Here is a 24,046-nt window from a genome sequence, read left to right as displayed (position 1 = left end):
AATTTGATTTTCTCCTGTTAATCTGTCTTATGTCAGTTTAATTCTTAGAGCAGCCAGAAGAACCTAGAAGAGTAGAGGAAAGTTTTCTTCCTCCCTGACAGTAACAACGATGTGGCAATACACGCATCACCCACTACTCTGAGGCTGTCATTTGAACAATAGGAGTGATGCAGTCTTAGCATCTAAAGAGATGGGGGCTGTTTCATCTGTTATTTGAAGAATCCCCCAAATTTAGTCCGCTTCTTTTCTATAGAGAAAACACGGACACACCATTTAGTCATTTCTTTCTCATAAGGTAAAAAAACTTTACTTACACATTTATAGTACTTTCACATCATTCATCTACCCATTTTTAAGGCATTATCAATGATAAAACATTTGCTACCATTTACGTGAGAGCACTGTGTGCCACTAACTGTGCATAAGGCTCTGTATGCATCATCACATTCTCACCAAAACACTGAGACATAGGAAATGTTACGGTGTCCATTGCAGCAGATGAGGAAACGGAGGCTTACGGAGAGTAGGTAAATTGTCCAAGGTCACCAAACTGGTCAAAGTGGCAGATCTGGGATTCTAAGCCAGGTTGAGGGGATGTCAAATCCCAATTTAGTTAGGCTATCATCCTTCCCAATTAAATACTTAATATCTGGGTGAGCGTATGCCCTGGTTTATTTGAAACGGTCTGGGTTTAGATGTTTATGTATCTTCGTCTACTTACAACAGGGTGACATCCCAGTAAACCCATCGTAAGTTGAAGATATCATTAAGGTGAAAATACATTTAATATACGTAACCTATAGAACATCATAGCTTAGCAGCCTGCCTTAAACGTGCTGGGAACACTTACATTCACCTACAGTTGGGAAAAATCATCTTAACCCAAAGCCTATTTTATACTAAAGTGTTGAATAGCTCATGGACCTTACTGAATACTATACTGAAAGTGAAAAACAGAACGGTTGTCTAGGTACAGATGGTTGTCAGTGTATCTGTTGTTTACCCTTGTGATCCAGTGGCTGACCGGGAGCTGTAGTGGCTGCCGCCGCCCAGCATCACGAGAGAGTACGGACCCACATATCGCCGTGAGCCTGGGAACAGATCAAAATTCAAAATTCAAAGTATGGTTTCTACTTATTACATTTGCACCATCATAAAGTTAGAAAATCTTAAGTAGAACCGTCGTAAGTCGGGGCCCATCTATAGTTATAAACAGGCCAGTGTAGTGATGAACAATGCCTCGTTTCACTCCCCAAATTCCCCTTTGGACAATAAATTATACGGCCCCTCACTAGTAATATGTTTCATGCTGGGATCTGATTTCTGCTGGTTTTAAGTATTCTCATCTGCCTGTAAGGGGGGAAAACAAAGAGGGGAGGGAGGGAGGGAGGGAGGGAGGCAGGCAGGCAGGCAGGCAGACTCTCATGAAGTTGTTTTGAAGGGATGGCCTTCTAACTCCATTCCTCTGCTTATTGGCCATTTACACATCTTCTTGGGAGAAATGCCTATTCAACCCCTGCCCATTTTCTTAGTTGGTTTTTTTGTCTTTTTATTACTGAGTTATAGTAGTTCTTTACATGTCTTAGATACAAGTCCCTTATCAGATGGATGATTTGCAAAATAATTTTTCTCCCATTCCGCGGGTTACCTTTTCACTTTCTTGACTGTATCCTTTGAAGCACAAAGTTTAAATTTTGGCTATGTTCACCTTCTTCCACTTTTAAGGACCCTTGTGATTACATTGGGTGCAGGTGGATAATTCAGGGTCATTCATACCCTCCCTGTTTTAAGGTCAGCTGGTAACAAGGCTAATCCTTCTGCAACTGTAATTTTTCGTTGCCATACAACCTAACATATTCACCAGCCCTGGGCTTAGGAGATGGACGTACTGGAGGGTCCACTGTCTGCCTCCCAAAGCAGTGTTTTTGTTTTCCTTCAGAATCAGACTTGCCTTCTATGATTACTCATTAATCTGAGGGAGAGGGATTCATACTGGGGCAACTGATGGAGGTTGCTGGACCCTAGTTACGGAGCAGGGTAGCTCTCTATCTCTAGTCTTCCCTGCCCTTTCCCCGCCATGATTTTATCCCTTATAGACAAATTAGAATATGTTCTGATAACAACAAAACACATCAGTGTGACTATACTGACCATCCTCAGGTGAGTATGGGGTAAGGTAGATGTGTTCAAAAGGATGGAAGGAGACACACAGATCGTGCAAAAGAGGCGGGACCTATAAAAGTGTTGTTAAGGTATTAACACTGAGAGAGACCCTACATTTGGAGAAAGAGATAACGGAAGGGGCTTTAAAAGCTAAAATTTACTCAAGCAGATGAGCCAGGAAAGGGTGGATCTACTGCTTGGTGCAAACTACATACAATTAATAAATTAGGGGGGGAAAAAAACTTGACATTGAACAACTTGGTTAATCTATATTTATATCTGGCATGACTTTGAACTAGGAAGACGTAAGGTGGAAATGGGACTTAGGAGATAACATCCTTGCTTTAAGTGAATTGAGATCTCTGGGCAAAGGCAGGTTCCATCCCCTGAGGGATGCAAGTCCGAAAGAACTTGCAGATGTGATCAAAGACATTACTGAGAAATCATGGAGCTGGCAGAGGCATCAAGAGGCCATGGCGAAGAGGTGACCTTATATTTGGAATCTGGAGAGGCAGGGTGGCCTCCTGAGAGATGGTGTCACTTGGTGGTGAAGAGCAAATGCTCCAGTGTCTGATGACAGACTCAGGTTCAGATTTCACCTCCTGGTCACGCCTTCAGGAGCTTGGCCACGTTGTTTAACCTCTTTGGTCTATTTTGTCTCTTGGAAATGGTGATGTATTTATTAACAACCTCTAGGCAGCATTGTAAGGGTTAATTGAAATAATGATGTAAATCAACCCAGGGACTGGTATGTAGTGATCTTTCATTAAGTATTAACAACAATGACTACTACTAAGGGTAATAATAATAATTGTAGAAACTAGTAGACTCGGGAAACTTAAGCCCATATTTCCTCACAAGTGATTTTCTCCCTCCTCTGCAACTACTGCCATGGATTTCTTTGTGAAACTCCTTTTCCTTGGAAAAGTTATCTGTGCTTATTTATCTCCTTTTCTTCACCTTCTACTCTCTCTTAAATCCTCTTCAGGAAAAAAAAAAAAATCCGCTTCAGTTTTCATTTTTAATATCAGTTTTATGGAAACATAATTCACATACCATAAAATTCACTCTCTTTAAAGTATACAGTTTCATGTTTTTCTAGTATATTCACAAAGTTGGGCAACCATCATGACTATGTAATTTTAGAATAAATTCATCATCCCCAAAAGAAACGTCATGTCCATTAGCAGTCACTCCCCATTCCCCTTGGCCACTGCTAATTTACTTTCTGTCTCTATGAATTGGCCCATACTGGGCATTTCATATAAACAGAATGATATATCTGGCCTTCTGTGTCTGGCTTCTTTCACTTAGCATAACTCACTTAGCATAATTCTTTCACTTAACAGTACTTCATTCCTTTTTATGGCCAAATCATATTCCATTGTCTGGCTATACCACATGTTTTTTATACATTCGCTACTTGATGGGCATGTGGGTTGTTTTCCCTGTTTGGCTATTATGTATAATACTGCTATAAATATTCATATACAAGTTTTTGTGTGGACCTGTTTTCAGATCTTTTGGGTACGTACTTAGGAGTAGAATCCTGAATCATATGGTAACTCTATGTTTAACTTTTTGAGGAAGTGCAGAACTATTTTCCAAAACAGTGGCATCATTTTACATTTTCACCAACAGCCTGTGAATGTTCTAATTCTCCACAGTCTCATCCACACTTGTGATTTTCTTTTTTGAATATTGCCATTCTGTTGACTGCTAAGTGACATCTCAATGTGGTCTTCATTTTCATTTTACGAATGACTGATGAGGTTGAGCATCTTGTCATGTGCTTTTTAGGTAAGTTTTATTCTCCCAGTTTCATGGAAGCTAACGCAAGCTTTCAACAGTGCTGACTGTTGATGATACACTCCTTGAAATTCCTTCTTCCATCAGTTTGAGAGCTTACCCTCTCTTGATTTGCCTCCTTCTTTGCTGTATCCTTCATCTGAGTCCTACTTCTTCTCTTCCCAAAATTCAAATGTTGAAGTGTCCCAGTTCTGAATGTTTAGCTCTGCCCACTAGGTTTTTTTTGCAGGACACTTATATCCACCTGAAACTAAATTGTGTATTTATTTTCTTGCTTATTTTCTGTATCACCCTTTGCATTGTAGCTCTATGGAGGCAGGGACTTTGTCTTATTCGTTACTATATCCCTGGTTTCTAGACTAGAACTTGCCTCTAAATATTTTTGCATGAATAATTATAAATGTTAGAAAAATGTAAACAGATGTTATATGAATAAAGAGTGGAGCTCTCCATAATTAAATAAGTTTCTGGATTGCTAATTAAACAAATTTAACCATGTGTCTTTTGAGTGGGTCTTCTCTGACACTATGGTAGTGAGCATTGTGGAATTTTAGTTGACCATGAAAACTTTTTTGGTATGCAGTGCATCATGGATTTTTAAAAATATTCTTCCCGGGCTTCCCTGGTGGCGCAGTGGTTGAGAGTCCGCCTGCCGATGCAGGGGACATGGGTTCGTGCCCCGGTCCGGGAAGATCCCACATGCCGCGGAGCAGCTGGGCCCGTGAGCCATGTCCGCTGAGCCTGCGCGTCCGGAGCCTGTGCTCCGCAACGGGAGAGGCCACAGCAGTGATAGGCCCGCGTACCGCAAAAAAAGAAGGAAAAAAAAAATACTCTTCCCACTCAAGCAGCTATGCTGTAAAATTTAATCAGAGGTTTCGATAGCACTTAAAAAAGTCAATTGTGATCACCAAAGTTCAATATGAAGAACGAATTATGTCGAATTATCTCCGTATGTGCTGTTCATGGGGGTTTTATCAGAATGCCATTCTATTGGAAGGCCATGACAATGGTATTCCTTCACAACAGCGAGGTTTTGAGCAGGCTTTATGGTGATTTCCCTTTTCTGAGAAGTTGAGTGCTTTGTCAGGATCTTGTGATCAGTCTGTCACTTAAGAATTTAAGTCAAGCTCTCAGGCTGTGTTGAGAGCTATGCCCTTGGGGAAAATCACCTATACAGTGAGCTGTTTGCTGTCATCAGTGTCACAGTGAATTTAAAGTGGTTATCAATGATCAAGGGTGGCAATTCCAGGACTGGGTGGTAACAGAGCCTATAGAAATAGCCCTGAACACTAACCCAGGAGAGCAAGGTAAAGAAAAAGAGGTGTGGGATGGGCCTGGACCCGGGAGGTTTCCCTAATGTAAGTTCACAGCCACCTGTATGTCATTAGTGGACAAGAACAGACATATTCTTAAGACAGAGGGTGACCAGAGAGCTGCAAGTCGAGGAAGCATTCAGTAATAGGTCTCCCATAATGCAACAGGGCAGGCAAAACAGTGAGTGACCTTGGGGCTTACATTAGCACATTTTCAGGAGAGGAGGTCAGGAACCAGATGGATCCTGTGAACCATGGTTGCGGTTGTCTAAGTCTGGCCCTGGACCAGCAACATTGATATCACTGGGAGTTTGTAAGAAATGTGAATTCTAGGGGCCTGGCGATCTGTGTTCCACCAAGCCCCGGGTGCACGCTCAGATTTGAGGACCACTAGTCAAAGCAACAGAAATAAGCTTTAGCAACAGAGTAACTTTAACGATGTCCCATTCAAGGAGCTTCTTAAGTATCTTCCCTGCTGGTGTGGGAACCAAGCCCTGAATGTGATCTCTATCTGCTGATTTAAAAATAAATAAATAAACATAAATAAAAAGTAAGAGTAATACTGCTGCAGTTTTATGTATTAAGTATTCAGTATGTACTAAGCAGCACGCTAGGGACATGGTTAGCAGATTTGATCCTCTTAACAGCTCTGTGAGGTCGAAACGGTTGCAACCCCCCTTATGGATGAGGATACTGGGAAATAGGCCTTGTGAGGCAAGAGCAAAGAGCTAGTAAGTGGTAGGCCCAGGATTTGCATTAGGCAGTTTGGCTGGAGAACACTGGTCTGGAATACCTGATTATTGAAAGGTCCAAGGGAGATGGTGGGTGGGTGGACAGATGGATGGATGGATAGATATAAGGAAGAAAGGAAGGAAAGGAGGGAGGGAGGAAGGGAAGAAAGAAGGAGGAAAAGAGGGAAGAAAGAGGGGGAAAGGGTAGCTGGAGGTTTGGGAAGTAAAGATTGAGTACGCCTTCTTTTAAGGGTGGGCTATTTCCATGTACTGTGGCAGTTTTGCCGTCTTGCTATTAAGTCAACTAGCCCACGCGCATCAATCACTTTCAGCCTGGGCTTACCCCGCACTGCTTCCTTCTAAGAATTTGTTTCCATGGGTAGTTTGTGATGTATTTTTCCCTGTTCGTTTTTTCTCCTTGTCTCCCGCTGCTCACATAGTCTTTGTGACTTAGGCATGCACTCGTCCCAGTTGCTGAGGAATCCATGACTGGCTTCATCATTAACTGGAGAATATTCTGGGAAGAACATGTCACTCTTTGGGGACCATGTGCTCAGGGGCTGATGTGAAGCTCCTCTCTGCTTTATTCACCTTGGAACGCCTTGTTCCCTGCCTCTGCCTTAATAGCATATCATTTTCCCCTCGTCATGCAGCAAAGCCACGGGGACACTTATCTCACATTCTCCCGAGGCCCTTTGGAGGCTTGGAGACTTGCAGCCTGATCACTGTAATCAAGAAGGGGTGGGTGTGATCGGAGACTAGGTTTGATTCTTTGTCTGCCTGTCCACATTTAGGCTTTTCCTTTTCACATTCCTCCCCCTGGTTTGTGAACATAGCTCAAGGGCAGGAGCGAGGTTTAACTTCGGCTGAGGTACAATAGAGGCTCCTTGGAAATAGAACTTCTAAATGGCAGTTTCGCCTTGAAGGGTATTGAATTAGATATGCTGTGTGCCTTGACTCATGATCTCTGCATAATAGCATTGCTATGTATATTACCTGGGCGCTTTAGTAGACTAGAGAAACGGACTGTTTAAAAGATTAGCTTCACAGAATCAGCGTTATGTGCTGACAAAGAATGTGGCGGTAAGAGCCAGATGGGCTGGCTTCCTGTGCTGACTCTACCACTTCCTCTGGGGCTTTGACCTCTCTGAGCGTAGATTTCCTCATCTGTAAAATGGAGATCATAGTAGAACTTGCCTCAGGGGATTATTCAGACCATTAATCGAGATAAAAGCTTTCTTATCATAGTAACTCAACACTTAATAAGTGAGAACTATTGATGTTACTATTATATGATTATTATTTGAAGCCCCTGTTCTGTAACTTGCTCCATACTCCTTTCCACTTTCGCTCCTCTGCTTCTTTACTTACGCCTTTGTCTGTTAGCCAATCCTTCTTTCTTGTCAGTTTCAGAGTTCCTATGGTAACCTTTTAAGACATGCTGTCATTTCAAAGCACTGGCTAAATACAACCAAGACTGACAACTATGGGTAATTCCACAGAGCCCCTAAAACACTGGCACTCACACTCTCATATATGCCACCACACTGTCCTCTCTTGTTTTTTTTTTTTTTTGCGGTACGCGAGCCTCTCACTGCTGTGTCCTCTCCCGTTGTGGAGCACAGGCTCCGGACGCGCAGGCTCAGCGGCCCTGGCTCACGGGCCCAGCCGCTCCGCGGCACGTGGGATCTTCCCGGACCGGGGCACGAACCCGAGTCCCCTGCATCGGCAGGCGGACCCCCAACCACTGTGCCACCAGGGAAGCCCCCTCTCTTGTTTTGAGCCTCTATTCTCTGCAGATTTCAGATATAGTTACTGAAGGTGACCATCATCTTCCTCTGAAAAATAATCCAGCAGGAGCCAATATGGAGTAACTGGACTTCATGGAAGCGTCATTATCAAGTCTAGAAATATATGGGGAGATAATCACATTTTATTCTTTCTTCCTTGTACTTTTTCAGCATGTTCACATCCACGTTCTCCCAAGGAAGGCTGGAGACTTTCGCAGGAATGACAGCATCTACGATGAGGTAGGTCTGCTCTCTCTGATCTTATTGTTTGATTATCGGGGCTGGAAGTGTGAGGAAATCGACCTAATGAACCAGGAACCCTGCGTATATGGTCTTAAATGGGATTCTACCCAATAAGACTTGGGAAGTGGCAGTAGAGGCCAAGGAGTTGAGAATGGCCATTGCAGAAACTGAAGACAAATGAATTATAATGATTTTCTTTTTCAAATGTAATGTGGCAGAAACCAAGTGTCTTTGTGATTTCCGTCCTGTCATTTACCAAGGCACTAAACATTTTCATGGAGACACAGCCCAGAGGTTCTGTAGGAGATAATCTAGAGTGCCACCAGTGGAAATCAAGCAGATTGGTATATGTGTTTTTCTTTTTTTAGTTGAATACTACATTTAATTTTAAAACCACTTTGGAACTCGGCTTGCCTCTCCTAACAGCATTTATTCAGAGTGGAACTTTGAGTTATGGTCAGCAGAAACTAGGTTGCTTTGAAGGATGAGTGTAACCCCTGTGTCATAAGCATTTAGCAGTTAACTTATTACTTCCATTCAAAGATATAAGTGTGAAACCACTCTAAAGATGAGCAGCAAGAAGCAGGTGATCTGCTGCTAGGACCTCATCTACATGAGAACCTTCAGATGTCTGTCTGTGCTGTGCGGAGCGCAGACCCTATCATGGATATGCTGGTGTAACATATCAGAAGAAAATTTTAGTTTAAATATTTATTTCAGCAAGGAGAGGGCACCTGTGTTCCCCACGTGTAAGAGCTGATCTGATACCAGTGGGGCTCTGGAGTGCTTGGTTGGAGAGGTGAAAACACTGTTTTCTTAGGCTGAACTGTCCCCTTGAAATCTTGTTTATATTCCAAAAGTGCTTGTGACAGAAGCTGCAGGGCTACATTTCAGCCCAGTTTGAGACATGATGTCCAAGGCTGAGGTTGGTGTGTGGCCTTTCTCTCCTCCACACTCTTTTGCTCTCTCGTGTACACTCTCCCAGTGTCTCAGGTGAAGCAACACATGTCCCTGTCTCCTACCCATTAGGAGAAGCTTCTCAGGAGAAGTAATTGCTAAAAGAGTTTTCTTTTCCCCCATTAATTGCTGAGTCGTAAGTCCCCACTAAGGGAGATTGTGGTACGAGACTTGAAGATGTTGAACTTCAGAGACAGGCAGAATTAGGTTCAAATCCCAGTGCCGTCTACTGGGATTGTGTGATGTTGGAAAAGTCATGTAAACCCTGTGTTTTAATCCCCTTTTCTTTAAAATGTAGATAATATATAATACATACACTTCAAAAGGTGGTTGCATGTAATGTATGACATACTGTACATGAAAAGCTTATTACAGGGATGGGTACATACTTTATTTATTAAAGTATGTACCAGTGTGGTACGTGCTGGTAAAGTATGTACCAGCATTTATTAATAATTAACTGTTTCTGTTCTTATTACCGTTATTAGTTTTGTTTTTAAAAAACCAGCAACGGTGAGTAAATGGAAAACCTGGCTTTGAAGCCAGGTCGTTGGATGCCCCCATCCAGCGCTCTTTTCAAGGGTCAGATTTCCAATTCTCCCTCTGTCTTAAACTGCTCACTCTGAGATTCATCTTACTCTTTGTGCAAAAATACGTCTCCAGTTTGAGCGCATAATAAGATAACGCCTAGGAAGCAGCACGAGAAACATGAGGCATTGCACAGGCGTTATTGGTACAAGATGTAATGGACATTAGACTGAGTGACCTTAATCAGAAATGATGGAGTAATGAGGGGCAGCATTCTTTATACTGATGGGAGTACTCACCCCCGATTATGCATCTCTCCATGAAATACAACAAACATACTGCCTGGGAGGGTGGGCAGTGGGAGCAGGGACAGCAGGAGACTGAACTCCGTAGAATGGAATTGTATTCCTACTGCTGCAGAAATAGAAAATGATGCCGGGAGAAGCTCTAGATGATAAATTGGCTAGGAATGCTGTATTCTCCCTGGGCACTGTTTTAAGAGGGATGGTGACAAATCGGAGAAGGTTCACAGAAAGGTGATTAGGATGACAGAGCCTGGAAACTGTTACCTTGGGGAGTCGTTGAAGGTGAAGATGTGTTGTCGGAAGAAGGGAAGGCTTGTAGAGGGAAGGCTATGACCGGGTCACTCTTTCTAAGTATCTGAAGGGCTGGCAGGTAGAAAAGGTATTAAAGCTGTTCTATGTGGCTCCAGAGAGCAGATCTGGAACCGTTAGGCATCAAGGAGTCAGGTGTCAGTTCCACATAACAACAGGTCAAATTTATAGAAACTTCTGAATACTTAGAGTGCCTCGTGAGGGAGGGGGCTTCCCATCCCTGGACCCGTGCGAACACAGAGTGAATGGCCGTGATTCTTCAGGAGGACTTGTCCATCCCGTTCTCGGGTGGGCCACATGGCTCTGTGATTCCTGTCTTTACATATCTGACCATTTGATGGTTACCTCCATTTTTAGGTTACGAAAGTTCTGTAACAAATAGTGTAGGGTTTTTGTTGTTGTTAGTGTTACAGCATTCGGGTTACTGCCTAATAAAATATATCCTTTCCTGTTCAGTTCATGGAGATATAAGATATAACTCTTCCGTGACTTACATGAGCTCACTCTAATGAGTTTTCTCATTCCCAGCCTCTTTCCTGCTTTCCCCCCAGCTCGGCGTTGCCTATTGATGTTCCGTGGGCTTTGTTTGCCTCCTCATATGTGTTTTATTTTGCTTGTGAAGAATTTTTTAATGGTGTGCTTTATTTTGCCTGCAACATATTTTTTTAATGAGTCTGGATGCTATTAGGCGTGTCACTCATTCTCGAGGTCACTACCACTCCCTGTCTCTTACCCGGCTTGCCTCACTTGTTTATGATACCAGCCTGGCCTTTGAAGGCGTTTCATGGGTTACTCCTCTTCTCTCTACCACTCAAATATTACTAGTCCCCAGTATCCTCCGTCCAGTCTGTATGCCACTCATCTGTAACATCCATTTCACCTCCTTACTTCCTCATTTACAATGCTGTGGTCCTGGGTGAGTTCTTTGACCGCAGTAGTGGGTCCGCCCACCTTCCCAGCTCCTCTCAGCCTCATTCCTTCTCACCACTTGCTTTTGTCAAATTCTCTTTCCCACCGCAGGGACTTTGCACATGTTGTTTTCTTTGACTGTACCTTCTTCCATCTTCTCTTCCCCTTCATATCTTCTTCCAAATCTCAGTCCAAATATTACCTCCTCAAAGAGTCCTTTTTACTGATCCCCCCCACCTCATCTAAGACAGCTAATCCCCTATCCCCCTCCAGGAGAAGGCTATCGTATTTCCATGTTTATTTCCTTCATAACATTTACCACACTTGAAATAACTTCTTAGTGTATTATTCAGTGCCTGCATCCCCAACTACACTGTAAAGCCATGAGAACAGGGACCTAATCTGGTGTAGAACAGGTAAATAAATAGTTGTTCAGTGAATGGATACCTGAAAGAACAGGGTGTTGAAATAGAGGAACTTGAAATTCCCTACTAGTCCTTACATAATTTAAAAGGAGCGAATATCTTGCTTTTCAGAAGGTCAATTTATTAACTCATAGCTACACTGGGTGAGATTCTGACATGGTGATATCAGCCATCTGAGGTTATTTTAATGGAGCATTGATGGAATGAAGTCTGTTGGTCAGAAATCAGTGTACAGATGGCTGCAAATTGTGGCACATCAGAAGGGCTTGGTGAAGTAATTATAAACATTGTCTGACTGCTAAGCAAGTCTGGTAGGCATATGTCAAAGCTGATAAGAAACTTGCCTCCCCTGAAACCCAAACTTGCGTGTCTGTAACAAATACAGATGTGGGATTTGCTGAAAACAGGCACAAGAGTTTCCCTTCCTTTCTTTCCAACTTTGATTATCACTTCTGAGTTCACCTTCATCTGCTCTTCCTCCAGCTCTCTGTCCTGAATGTGTCTTTATGCATTTTGTTAGATAATTTATCTTCCTCATTTCAGAGGATTAGTCTCTCTTCTCTCCCTCAAAACCAAGTTCAAACTCCATCTTTTCCAAGACAGAATCTCTTGTAAAGCCCTTTCTTTATGGTTCTCCATGCAGATCTCATTTATATGGTGCTCCTAAACCCTTTCTATATCTGTGTTATTTAAATTTCCATGAATTACATGAGGCCTTGTCTGAACTCAGTGGACCCTTCATTATCTTGACAAGTTGATGAAGATTATGGTAATAACATAAGTGGGTCCTTAGATAAGAGAGCAAGTACAGCTAATGCGGGGGATGGAAACACCCCTTGCCTAATGTCGTGGTATATTATCTCATTAACACAGTAAGGCTTGCCCTAGCTGTGTCCCAAGTAAGCAACTCTCATAACTGTATTGGACAATTCATTGAATGTTTATGGGTGACATTGAATGGTTGTGACTGTGCACTGTATATAAAACCCATTACGGACGAAGAAAGTGACTATTATTCAGGCCAGTGGGACTAGCAATCAGCAATTGGAAAAACTCAACCATGAATTTCATAGACAGAGCAACTGTGGCTTCAAGCATATCATGGGAAACAATTGCTTGGCTAAATACAATGCGTGGACAAAATCAGTTCTCTAAAATGCAGGTCATTTGGCCCTGAGGGCTGGAGAAAACGATTATATTGCTGATAATATTTATTGTTGAACTTGGATCTCTTTCACGCACCATTTGACAATGGGCTCAAAGTCCATGGGTCCCCAGTTGACTCTCCAAAAGGGAAGGAATGTTTCACTGAGACAGTTAATTAGCTTTATTTCAATGATGTCCTCAGACTGAGGGATGCGTTTTACAGTGTTTGAGAATTTCAGATTGTAAACTTTGTTATCTCTTGTTAAGGACGCCTTTGGTTCTTCTTCAACTCGTGAGAACTTTTTTTTCTGTGTGTGGTACGTGGGCCTCTCACTGTTGTGGACTCTCCCGTTGCGGAGCACAGGCTCCGGAGGCGTAGGCTCAGCGGCCGTGGCCCACGGGCGCAGCCGCTCTGCGGCATGTGGGATCCTCCCGGACCGGGGCACGAACCCGTGTCCCCTGCATCAGCAGGCGGACTCTCAACCACTGCGCCACCAGGAAAGCCCCGTGAGAACTTTTAACTCAAAGAAGCTGGATGTGATACAACCAGCAAATAAATATATAGTGTGATAATTTAATGATCTGTGACCTCAAATTCTCTCTGAGTGGATCTCCAGGTGCTCTTTTGATACCTATTTTAATGATAAAAGAACTTGGTAGACATCTGATTTTCCCTTACTTATGTCAGATTATTACTCAGTTAAATCTCTATGTCCTTTGGAAAAGGGAAACAAAATTAGCAGAGTAGCATTTATCTGGTTAAAAGTTATTCCCACCCATTTTTCCTAGTAGAGATAAGAATTCAGGGAGGATGTAATTCAGATTAGTCATATTTGATGGCATCTACACATGTGGAATGTTGAGGAGCATGGAAAGCTATTATGGTGGTGATGGTGGGCTGGGGGCCTCCAGAGAATATCATGAAGTCAATGGACACTTAAGAGGAAGTAAAGAATGAAAGAAGGCAGAAGAGTAGCTGCTGATGAGAGGACAGGTATCTACAGAATGGGCCTCAAGGCAAAGGATGCCACCTTTATGGTTTTTCCTGGAGTCAGCTTCCAGAGAACTGACACCCTGGGTGAAGTAATTATAAACATTGTCTGACTCCTGGGTGTTTTCCCACAGCTGCTCTTCTCTCTCATCTGAATATGCTCAACTACATATTAGTGGGAAATAAGCAAGAAAAAATTAACTGCATATCAGTCTATCCATGGTACCAAGTAAAACCACTCCATCAAACTGTTCTATGTGGTCCACCCTCATTATTTTCTAAATAAGGCATTGTTGTGTGCCTTCATCAGTGAATTATCTCACCAAACAGACATATTCCAGCAGAAATCTATAAGATGCTTGCCAGTAAAGGTGGACAATACCTGCTCCAAGGAATCCTTGTTGCTGGGGTATCTTTCTATCTTTCTGCCCATTTCACACAATTCTGTTCTCAGACACTATTAATTGTGTCAAACCTCAGTTAATATCAAGACTTGAAGACTGTGCCATTTGTGTATTTTTTAAAGTCTTGGTTAGGTTTATAATCACGGTTCTTGGCATAGCTATCAATGAAGAGTCACTTAAGAAGAGTGTCCAAAATGTTTTGATAACTGTTTAGCCTATGACCCACTAAAGCAAACTATCAAGATTTTGTATAACAAATGTTTCCAAATCAATTTTACTTAGAGAATTGAGAGTGTGGGGAATAGGGATAGAAAAAAATTTACAGGAGGAATATGTTATGAGCGGAAATGGATAAATACAGCAAGAATAAAAAAGAGATGGATTAAGCATTGACACATTTATATCAATAAAGTTTAATAGCCTCAAAGAGAAAAGCCCCCAAACATTTGACTTGATCTCTCTCTTAAAGAAGAAAAGCTAGATAAGCAAGAATTAGGGGGGAAGTGAAGATAAAAATTAATACAATTTTAAAGCCCCAAAGCATCTGAAAATGCTTTTGCTTTTCAATTATCATCTGCCATTCATTAGACAAAGAAAGATAAACTTATTTCAAATAACCTTTATAAATATATCCTGTTACCCCTTAGCTTGGAGCAGGGCTCATTCTTTGAAACTATCATGTGTCGTATTCCAGCAGAGATGAACAATAGGCCTCTGAGTTGCCTGCTTCACAGAACGTACATAGAGCCCTGGAAACAGAGCCTGGCGCTTGGAGTCCCAGCTTGGGCGCCCACAATGTGGGTGTTCTTTTGTCACCATCAGGTTACATCTATCTATGATCAACGTCCCCCGTCCGTACTTTGCACGTTGTGTTCTAAAGCAGCACTGCCCAATAGACGTAGAATGTGAGTTACATACATAATTAAAAATGTTTTAGTAGCCACGTTAAAACGAGTGAAAAGAAATAGGTGAAATTAACTTTAATGATATAATTTTTAACTTAGTATAACCCAAATCTTATCATTTCAACATGTAACTAATATAAGCCATTATTAGTGAGATATTTATATCCTCTTTTTGTATAAGTTCTTGAAATCCCATGTGTATTTTACTTTTCCAGCAAATCTCAACGCAGACTAGCTACGTGTGGTTAGTGTCTACCAGATTGGGTGGTGCGGTTCTAGAATTTATTCAATCCAGTTAGCTTCATTAGTTTTCATAAAGTGTAATTTGATGTAAAACCTCTCCATTTTTTCACCCTGGCCCTCCAAATCCAAAGGACAATAATTTATTTTTCCAGGTCCTGAAAATCATAACATAGGAATTATGTCATTAAACAATTAGGTCAGGTTCCGTCATCCCTGGTCAAGACTTTGTTGAAGTCTTAAAGATGAAATGACCTCAAAGATGACCAGATAGATCCCTCTACACAGAGTTTACCTTTTTAAAAAAACCTTTTTGCTACTAATTTCACCAGGGATGCTCCTAAAATAATCCATGAATTTTGGAGGACAGATAAGCCACCATGTCAATCACTGTTTCTGAAGATTATAACTTTTCTATGGGTGGCCCAATCACGCATTACTCAATTTTCTCGTTCCACTTTTGAAAAGAAACACATTAAATGTCCTTTTGACTCAGTATCGTCTAGGGGTTGAGTCCGGGGCTCTGACTCCAGACTTGGTGTTCGTTCTCAGCTCTGTGTTTTTGTACAAGTTGCCGACCTTTTTCTGTATCTCTGTATTTTCTGTATTCCCTCATCTGTAAGATGCGGATTGTGATGGGGCCGCTGTGATAATTAAGTGTTATTACTAAAACAATTCCAGGTGGACAGTTAATGCTCAGTAAATAGCTTTTATCATTTGTGTAATTATTAACGTTATCATCATCCTGAGGGTGTGTCAGAAGCGTTCTAAGGAGTTGGTGGGAGTGGGTGAGGGTCTGACTGGCCAGAGACCACCTTCTCTGAAGACTCAGGAGATTTTCCAAATCCAAAGAACACATTAAGGGGAGATCATACGGGTTCAGTGTCATCGCTTGTGACTGTTATCATGCATGCCTGTGAGTGAGAAGCCTTCACAGACATAGCAGCTCAATAATTTGTGAGCACATTAAACTTCTGAGCTGCCCCAAGTATGCAACCCACACTATCCAGACATTCAAACACAATGAGGAAATCTCTTCCGGAAGAAGAAATTCTGACTTAGAATCTTATTCTAAGTCTTTGAAATTGCTTTAGCTTCATGGCAAGCAGTTCTTTTTAGAGATTTTTATGACCTCCTGATTTAGAGGAGCAAGTTGAGAGATGCCTGATTTTCTCTCTAATAAAAAAGAAATCTAGAAAAGGCTCCTATCCCTGTATAGCTCTAAATTCTATGCATTGGGTCAATACAGTCATTTATTACAAGTTCTTTCATGTTGAATTTGCTATTGAAATCTCAATGTCTTTCATGTTTTCCATATTTAAATGGGGAGAAAAAAATCTAATCGCATTAGGCTGACAGTAACAGACAACAGATTAACAATAATAAACAATTCTAGTTCTTAATCTTTGTTCCTAGGGAGAGGACTAATGAAAAATAGAATAAACTCATTACTGTTATTTAATGAGAGTCCACAATGGGCTGGACTCTATGCTGGGTGCTGTGCGTACATTACTTTATTCTTCATAAACCTTACTGGATAAGTATCATTAAGACCATTATCTTGAAGCTAAACCTCACAGAGGGTAAGTGTTTGCCTAACCTTTTAAGCAGCTTGTGGCAAAGCTTGTTTATACTAAAGTCTGTTTGACTACAAAGCCTTTGGTCTGAGGAAAATATTATCTTCCCTTTTATGGAAAACTCAAGGATAATGAGATAAGTGATTTTCTTAGAGACTCTGCCTTCCAGTGCTAAACTTTGAACAGTTTCCAGAGCTCTGTTCAACCTTAGAGACATTTACACACACACTACACACACACACACACACACACACACTACACACACACACACACGCACACACACCCCCCCCCTTACATCCTAGATTTCCACTAACCCTGGACACACGACTGCTAATCAAGTATGTAAGACTTAAAATGTAGGAAATTGGCATCTTCCAGAGTTAGATGTTTTCTCTGCTTTTAGGATCTAACCCCTCAGCCCCCAGCTGGGTACTTTATTATAACTCCTTTTTATAGTTTTGTGTGTGTGTATTTTTTTTTTTTTTTTTAATACAAGGAAGTCATCAACGCACTCTAGCCAAGCTTCTACAACTCCCAAGGTCATCCTTTCTGAGCTGGTTTTGTGCACTGGAACCATTTAAATACTTTTGCATGTCTCGTAGTGTATTCATGTCATGATAGCACACTGAAATATTTAAAAGGAAATTGCTGTCTTTTTTTTCCTCCCCCCTCAAAAAGAAACAGTCCTTGCTTACAACTCTCAATGGACCATAAATATCTTCTAGGCCAGCTGCACCAGTACCTGTTGGAAATCCTTCTTACATTAGCAGTAACTAAGGAACTCATAGAATATACCCTTTGCACTGCAGTGAAGCCTTGTTCCAGCACATTCTTTTTCCTTTGAAAGAATTTTTGTTCTTAGAAAACTCTTCAGTTATTGAAGAGGAATTTGCACATTTGGGTCAAATCCATGTATGACCTTCCAGTTGGCTTCTCCAATAATCTTGGCCATGTCAGTTTGTTGCAGGAAGGGGGACCCCTTCTAGCGCCCGAGAGTGGGCTCTTCTCTAACATTCGGAAATGAATTGTCTGAGGAGACACATGTGCTGACAGAGCAAGGGACTTTATTGGTAAGGGGCTCTCGGATGGAGAGCAGCAGGGTAAGGGAACCCAGGAGAACTGTTCTGCTACATGGCTCACAGTCTCAGGTTTTATGGGAACGGGGTTAGTTTCCGGGTGTGTCTGGCCAATCATCTTGCTTGGACCATAGTCTGACTCAGGGTCCTTCCTGGTGGTGCACGCCTCTCTCAGCCAAGATGGATTCCAATGCGAAAGCCTGTAGGAGGTTGGTCATCTCCTAGATGACCTCTTTCGGCCTCCTCCGCATTCTCCTTTTCGGAGGCAGCACCATGTTCCTTATCGGGACCTCCTGTTGTGAGACAACTCAGGCAAGCGGGCGTGGTCAGGGTGGGTGGTTTCGGTCCACAGTTCCCTAGCAAGTTGATGTGAAAACGAACGGAGGCTGAATATTTTTTAGCAACCTGAAATGACATGAAATAAGCAATCTGACTTGTCTTCTTAAACCATTTTCCATCCACATGGTGTGTCTGCCATTTACCTCCCTTCCTTGGGGCGCTAGAACAGTTTCTTCTTTCAGAACTCATCTCAAAATCAAGAGCATGGGGAGCTTGAAGGGGTTTCATCTATTGGTACTTTTTAAAAGAGGTTAGATGTCATCAGTTGGTTATACCATCCAGTGGAGTGGAAGAATGTGGTGTGATTATGACATTACATGCTGCTGAATTAATGCATCCAGTGAAATACAAGAGGGAGCAGGGAGTTATGTTTACCTCCAACAGATACTAAGCAAACTGAGGCGCGTGAAGACCTCGTAACTTTTCTGAGGTCACGGAAAGAGTAAGAAACAGACCTGGGATTCATATTCAGCTTTCTGTTTCCAGAGTCTGAGTTCTCTTTCACTCTGCTGCCTCTGTGAACTCCCAGAGGTGTCTACCTTTGTCCTTCCTACCTCCTCACACCCAATAAATCCCACTGTCTAATGGAGTAGGTTCTCAAGAGATATTCGTTCTGCTGAAGCCCCAGCGCTCTGAATTCAGAGCCCCGCTTTCCCATTCTTCAGCTCCATGGCTTTCCTTTATCAGTTGCACACCCCCTCCTTATTTTGGGTCCTGCCTTCCTTCCTGTCTAAACCTCCTCTCTACAATGATGTATGTCAATCATTGCTCACTAGAACTGAGGAAAAACAAAGCACAAGAAGAGCCTGTACCTTCATTCTAAGAACAGTAGTTCACATGGCTACATTTCCTGAGATGACAAAGTATTTTTCAAACTAGCAAAGCCTGATGGGAATAGAGTGGGATTTTAAAGCTGAAGTATCAGGCCTTAGTCTAGAGGTATAGTGAGACTTTGCTGGTAACTCTAGAGTCAAATCACAAAGGCTGGCTCTAGACCTTGTACCCATCTCTGGAGTCTACTTGAAATTAGTTTTCTAAATGGCCTGTGAGGGTCCCATCAGCTCTTTAAGATAGGCCAATCCAAGATGGAACAGTACACATGCACCTTCATATTTTGGAAGTGTGTCAACACCCTACCAAGAGACTAATAGCTATTTCTATTTTCTCCCCTTCTGGGCTCAAAATGTTGTTGTCTGTATCATAGTCGTTGTCTGTATTATCTTAGAGCATGGGCCTCTAAAACTTGAGTAACTTATCTATTTAATTAGAAAAGTCTTTACCTGGGAAATAATTTATATGACAAATAACAGAAGAGTATATTTTAATGGTATATATGCATATATATGAATGAGTGTTTTAAAATATTTTTAATGACATAAAAGATTGGAATATAATATTGAGGAAAAGAGTGGCATATAGACCAACAGGACGGAAGCATGTGTACCTAGTAATTAAAAGGGACTGTGGCTGGATAATGGAATCATAGATCACTCACGTTTCTGTCTTCATACTCTTTGGCATTTCCCAAACTTTATATAATGAATGGACAATAATTCTGTAATGTAAAGAAAACATGGAGTCATTTTTTTAAAAGCAGATGTTTTATGTTCCTTTTTACTCACTGGCAGAGACCAGTGGTGAACAGAAAGACATTGACTTTAGTTTTGGAAAGGACCTCGTGGGAGATAGTCACGTTTGACCTACGAGTTAGTTTGAAATACCCAGAGAAATGGCCTTTTTGGGGCTTCCACTCTCTGACATCTTAGGAAAAAATATTCTTCAGGATAACATTTTCCCTGACTTCCTGCTCTGCGAGGCAGGGGAAAGGATACCTTAAAAATAGGCCCTCATCAGCTGACTTGAAGATAGGAAGATCTTCCCAGATTATCCAGTGGGCCTAGTATAATCACAGGGTGCTTAAATGTGGAAGAGGGAAGGAAAAAAGTTGGTATCAAGAGTGATACAGCATTAGAAAGAATCTACTGGTTATTGTTGGCCTTGAAGATAGAAGTGGGCCATGAACCAAGGAATGCGGGCAGCCTCTAGAAGCTGAAAAAGGCAAGAAAACAGATTTTCCCCTGGAGTCTCCAGAAAGGAACACAGACCTGCTGACACCTGAATTTTAGCTGGTTGAGACTCGTTTCAGACTTCTGGCCTCCAGAACTATTAGATAATAAATTTGTGTTGTTTTAAGCCACCAAGTTTGTGCAAATGTGTTACAGCAGCAAATATAAAACTAACGTATCAGCAAACCTCAGGATTCAGCCTGGGCTTTGGGAGGAGAAAAGGGGCTGGATTGCATTGCCCTAGTGTGCTCGCTCTCTGTCTTTCTGGCTTTCTCTCTCTTAACTCTGTTCCTTCTCCCGTCTGAAACTCTTTTTTTCAAGTCTGGGGACGGGCAGGTAGATCTATTCTGCCTCCTTATTCCTGCCTGAATTATTTCTCTCTCACACTGGGGCAGTGCCCTCAGCACTTAGAAGACAAGTTGGTGAGGGCAGGAGACTCCTGCTACCCAGTAGAGACACTTCCACTCAGCCAGGAGAGGGTCAAGAGGGAGAAGACACATCAGTGATCACTTTGAAATATTAACTTGCCTCATATGGATAAGAAATGAGCAACAGTAACTATGGAGAGAGTAGGAACCCCTAAGTACCCCGGGCAGTGTGCTGTGATAGAGAGCCAGCCAAGTTCAGGGAAGGAAATGACCACCTTCCTTCCCTCCTGTAGAAGCTCATGTCCTGGCTCCATGGCTCATGAGACCCTGGTCAGTTCCCTTTGTCTGGGGCTCAGTTTTCCTATCCTCAAACTGAGAGGCATTCATCTCATCTAGGTCACCGCTAAGCATAATTTCAGCTCTGATACTTTGTGATTCCATGACACTAACAAGTTCAACTGAGAAAGAACCACTTGCCCTGCGGACTCCTTCCCTTTGATTTCTACCTGGAGGTCACATTAGCATAGCAGAAAGGATATTGATACTGCAGTTGACTTTTAAAGTTCACTGAGAAGGGGAGACGAAATGAAAACACACCAGATGGAATGTGAGCTCCCTACTATTTCAAAACTTAGACATTTCCACTAAATGTTGGCACAAACTTAAAATTGAATGTCATCTTGAATGCTATTTACAGTTTTCAAAGTGACAACAATAGTCTTTTTCGAAAGGAGAGACTAAGTCTGATTCTAAAACTCTTGGAATTTTATTTTATGGTTAGAAATAATAGGAGAATAATTAGTTGGATATGAGAATAATAGGGAGGGGAAACCATTCAGGCAATGGAGACATAGCTGTGACCCCACCACTGAGTGACTGGGACTTCAGGAACCAATCCAAAAAAGCACTGGCTCTCCATCTAATGCAGATTCACTAAATACACTTTCAATGTCTTTAATTTTTAGGGGTCCCGCATGCTGTGGTTCTTGATCCAGTTGGGTAAGAGACCCCTTTGAGAATGCTGCTGAAACCTGGGAGGTTCTTAGCTAAGAAAAAAATTTCAATATTTACATAAATACCTTAAAGATTTGCATTTAATATTGGGATTATTGAGATTTCTTTTTAAGTCCCAGGTTAATAATACCCAACTTGAGGTAGAGAGAAGAATCGAGGAAATTAGTTCTCAAAGTCTAGGAAATTAGTAAAACCAATTTTGTGCAAGTTGTGTACACACAGACACATATACACATGTGTATATACACACACACACACACACAGTCACGGGATTGTGTTCACATCCTTGAGGCTCACTGTGTCCACTCAAGACCCACTTCTCTCCATCTGAGAGCATTCGACTGTTTAGTTATTCTCTCTTAGAGCAAGTGTCAGAGACACAGTGTCTGCAAAGACACAGAATATGCAAAGAGAGAATGGGGTCTTTTGAAAAGGAAGTATTCCCTACACTTGGGGCAGTGAGTTTCATTAGGGAGCCCATAGTTGAACCCATCTGATGGTTGAATCTCCCACCTTCCCTTTAATTAAAAGTTCAGTTCCAGAGTCACGCAGTAGCTTCCAGAAAACTGGTCATACAGTTCCACAAAGCATTGGTATTTGCACTTTTAAGTTTAGTTGTGAATTGACTTGATTTCTGATGTCTGCGGATTATATAATATCATCTAGATACAGAAAACAATTGTCTTGAAAGTTACCTATCATAAATCTTCTTGAAGAGTTAAATAGTCTTTAAATAAGTTGTAAGAATTGGATTTTTGCCCTTTCTATCGGTGAAGTTACACATTCAGTTTTTTTAATTCTCTGATATACTTGCCATGGTTATTTTTTAAGTGCAAGATGACTCAGACTGTGGCTCTACAATATGTAATTTTGAAATTTGAAAATTTTAAAGAGTTATGGAGCTGGTTGATTTCAGAGTGGTTGGGGGAAAAAAGTGATTTTAAAAAAAAATCTGAATTTACAGGTGCCATCAGTTTTTCATATTCAATTAACATTTTACATACAGTCACCTCACTGCTAAAAGGCTTACTACTTAGGAGGTTCTGGGTTAGTTTAATTCAGACATTTAAATTCAAGGGGTAAGTTGCTCAAACTTCAAACATCTGAAAATAGAATGCATCCCCTTTTTCCATTAAATGGCCCCTCTTCTGCCCATCCTTACTCTTGGCACCCCCGTTCTGAACAATCCAGGTCAGAAAACTTGATGCACCTCCAGCTCATTCTTGAATTTCATCCTTGAATTGATAGACCTTGTCCACCAAGTTCTATCAATCTTTCCTGCCAAGCACCTCTCATAGTGCTTCCTACTCTTGGCTGGGCAGAAGTCCTGGGATTCTACTCTCCAGGGTTTTTCTGGGGCTTTCCCAAGTCTCCCAAATCATGTTTTCAGGCTACTTCTCTCTTGATTTGGGGTGAAATTAGAGAGAAATGTCACGTTATAGTTTTCTTCCCTAATCTGTTTGTGAAGGTTGGGGTGGGAGATGTTGCTGCAACTCCAAATCACACATTTTCAAGGTTCATATATCATGTAGCGCGAATCAGTACTTCATTTCTTTTTATTGTCAAGTAATATACCGTTGTATGACTGTACCACCTTTTGTTTATACATTCATCGGTTGGTGGCCACTTGTATTGTTTTTACTTCTTTATGAATAACATTGTTTGTAAATACTGCTTATGAATAATGCTGCTATAAATACTGCTATTCATATACAAGTGTTTGTGTGGACATATGTTTTAATTTCTCTTGGGTATACACCTAGGAGTGGAATTGCTGGGTCATATGCTAACTCTATGTTTTCAAAGTACTGTCAGACTATTTTCCAAAGCATCTATACCATTTTACGTTCCTACCAGTAGTGTATGAAGGTTCTAATTTCTCTGCATCCTCATCAGCACTTGTTATTTTCTAACTTTTTGATTATAGTCGTCCTAGTGGTGTGAAGCGGTATCTCATTGTGGTTTGACTGGATTAGCCATCCTGGATGGCTGATGATGTTGAGTATCTTTGCACACGTTTATTGGCCACTTGTATAACTTCTTTGGTGAAATGTCTATTCAGATCAAGTGCCCATTTTTAAAATCAGCTTATATGTCTTTTTATTATTGAGTTGTAAGAAGAATCTTCATATTTAACACTTGAAAAGTCTCTCTGGGATTGGCATACTTTATTTTGTAGGTAAAGCAACTGAAGATATTCACTCATTGGCCCAGGGTTCCATAGACTGCAAGAGCGGACTAGGTCTGAAGCTCTGGCTTTCTGATTCTGGGCCAAGGCCATTTCCTAACAGTGTACCCACTCTTGTATTCTTCACCATTTCCCTTGTGAAGTAAAACAATGAAGAATAAAAATGACAATAAAACATAAGTTAGTATAGTAAAGTACAAAAGATAGTGTAGAAATGAGCAGACCTAATACTATAAAGGAAAACAGTCAA

The 24,046-nt window shown here is 41.5% G+C and overlaps 1 protein-coding gene across 7 annotated transcripts in view; it reads left to right on the top strand.

Moving 5' to 3' along the window:
- The window catches only part of FHIT (fragile histidine triad diadenosine triphosphatase), a 1,436,343-nt gene that overhangs the window by 1,251,502 nt on the left and 160,795 nt on the right, over positions 1-24,046 (top strand). For all 7 annotated transcript variants that reach the window (XM_027121278.1, XM_027121279.1, XM_027121276.1 and 4 more), the window contains one exon: positions 7,978-8,046. In XM_027121278.1, the coding sequence (XP_026977079.1) occupies positions 7,978-8,046 (69 nt within the window). The remainder of the gene's footprint in view (positions 1-7,977; positions 8,047-24,046) is intronic.

Source organism: Aethalodelphis obliquidens, unplaced genomic scaffold (genome assembly GCF_003676395.1).
Source record: "Aethalodelphis obliquidens isolate GAN/ISIS:26980383/991018 unplaced genomic scaffold, ASM367639v1 scaffold22, whole genome shotgun sequence".
Lineage (NCBI taxonomy): Eukaryota > Metazoa > Chordata > Mammalia > Artiodactyla > Delphinidae > Aethalodelphis > Aethalodelphis obliquidens.
The sequence above is the reverse complement of the archived record's forward strand: the minus strand, read 5'-3'. Positions and strand labels throughout refer to the sequence as shown.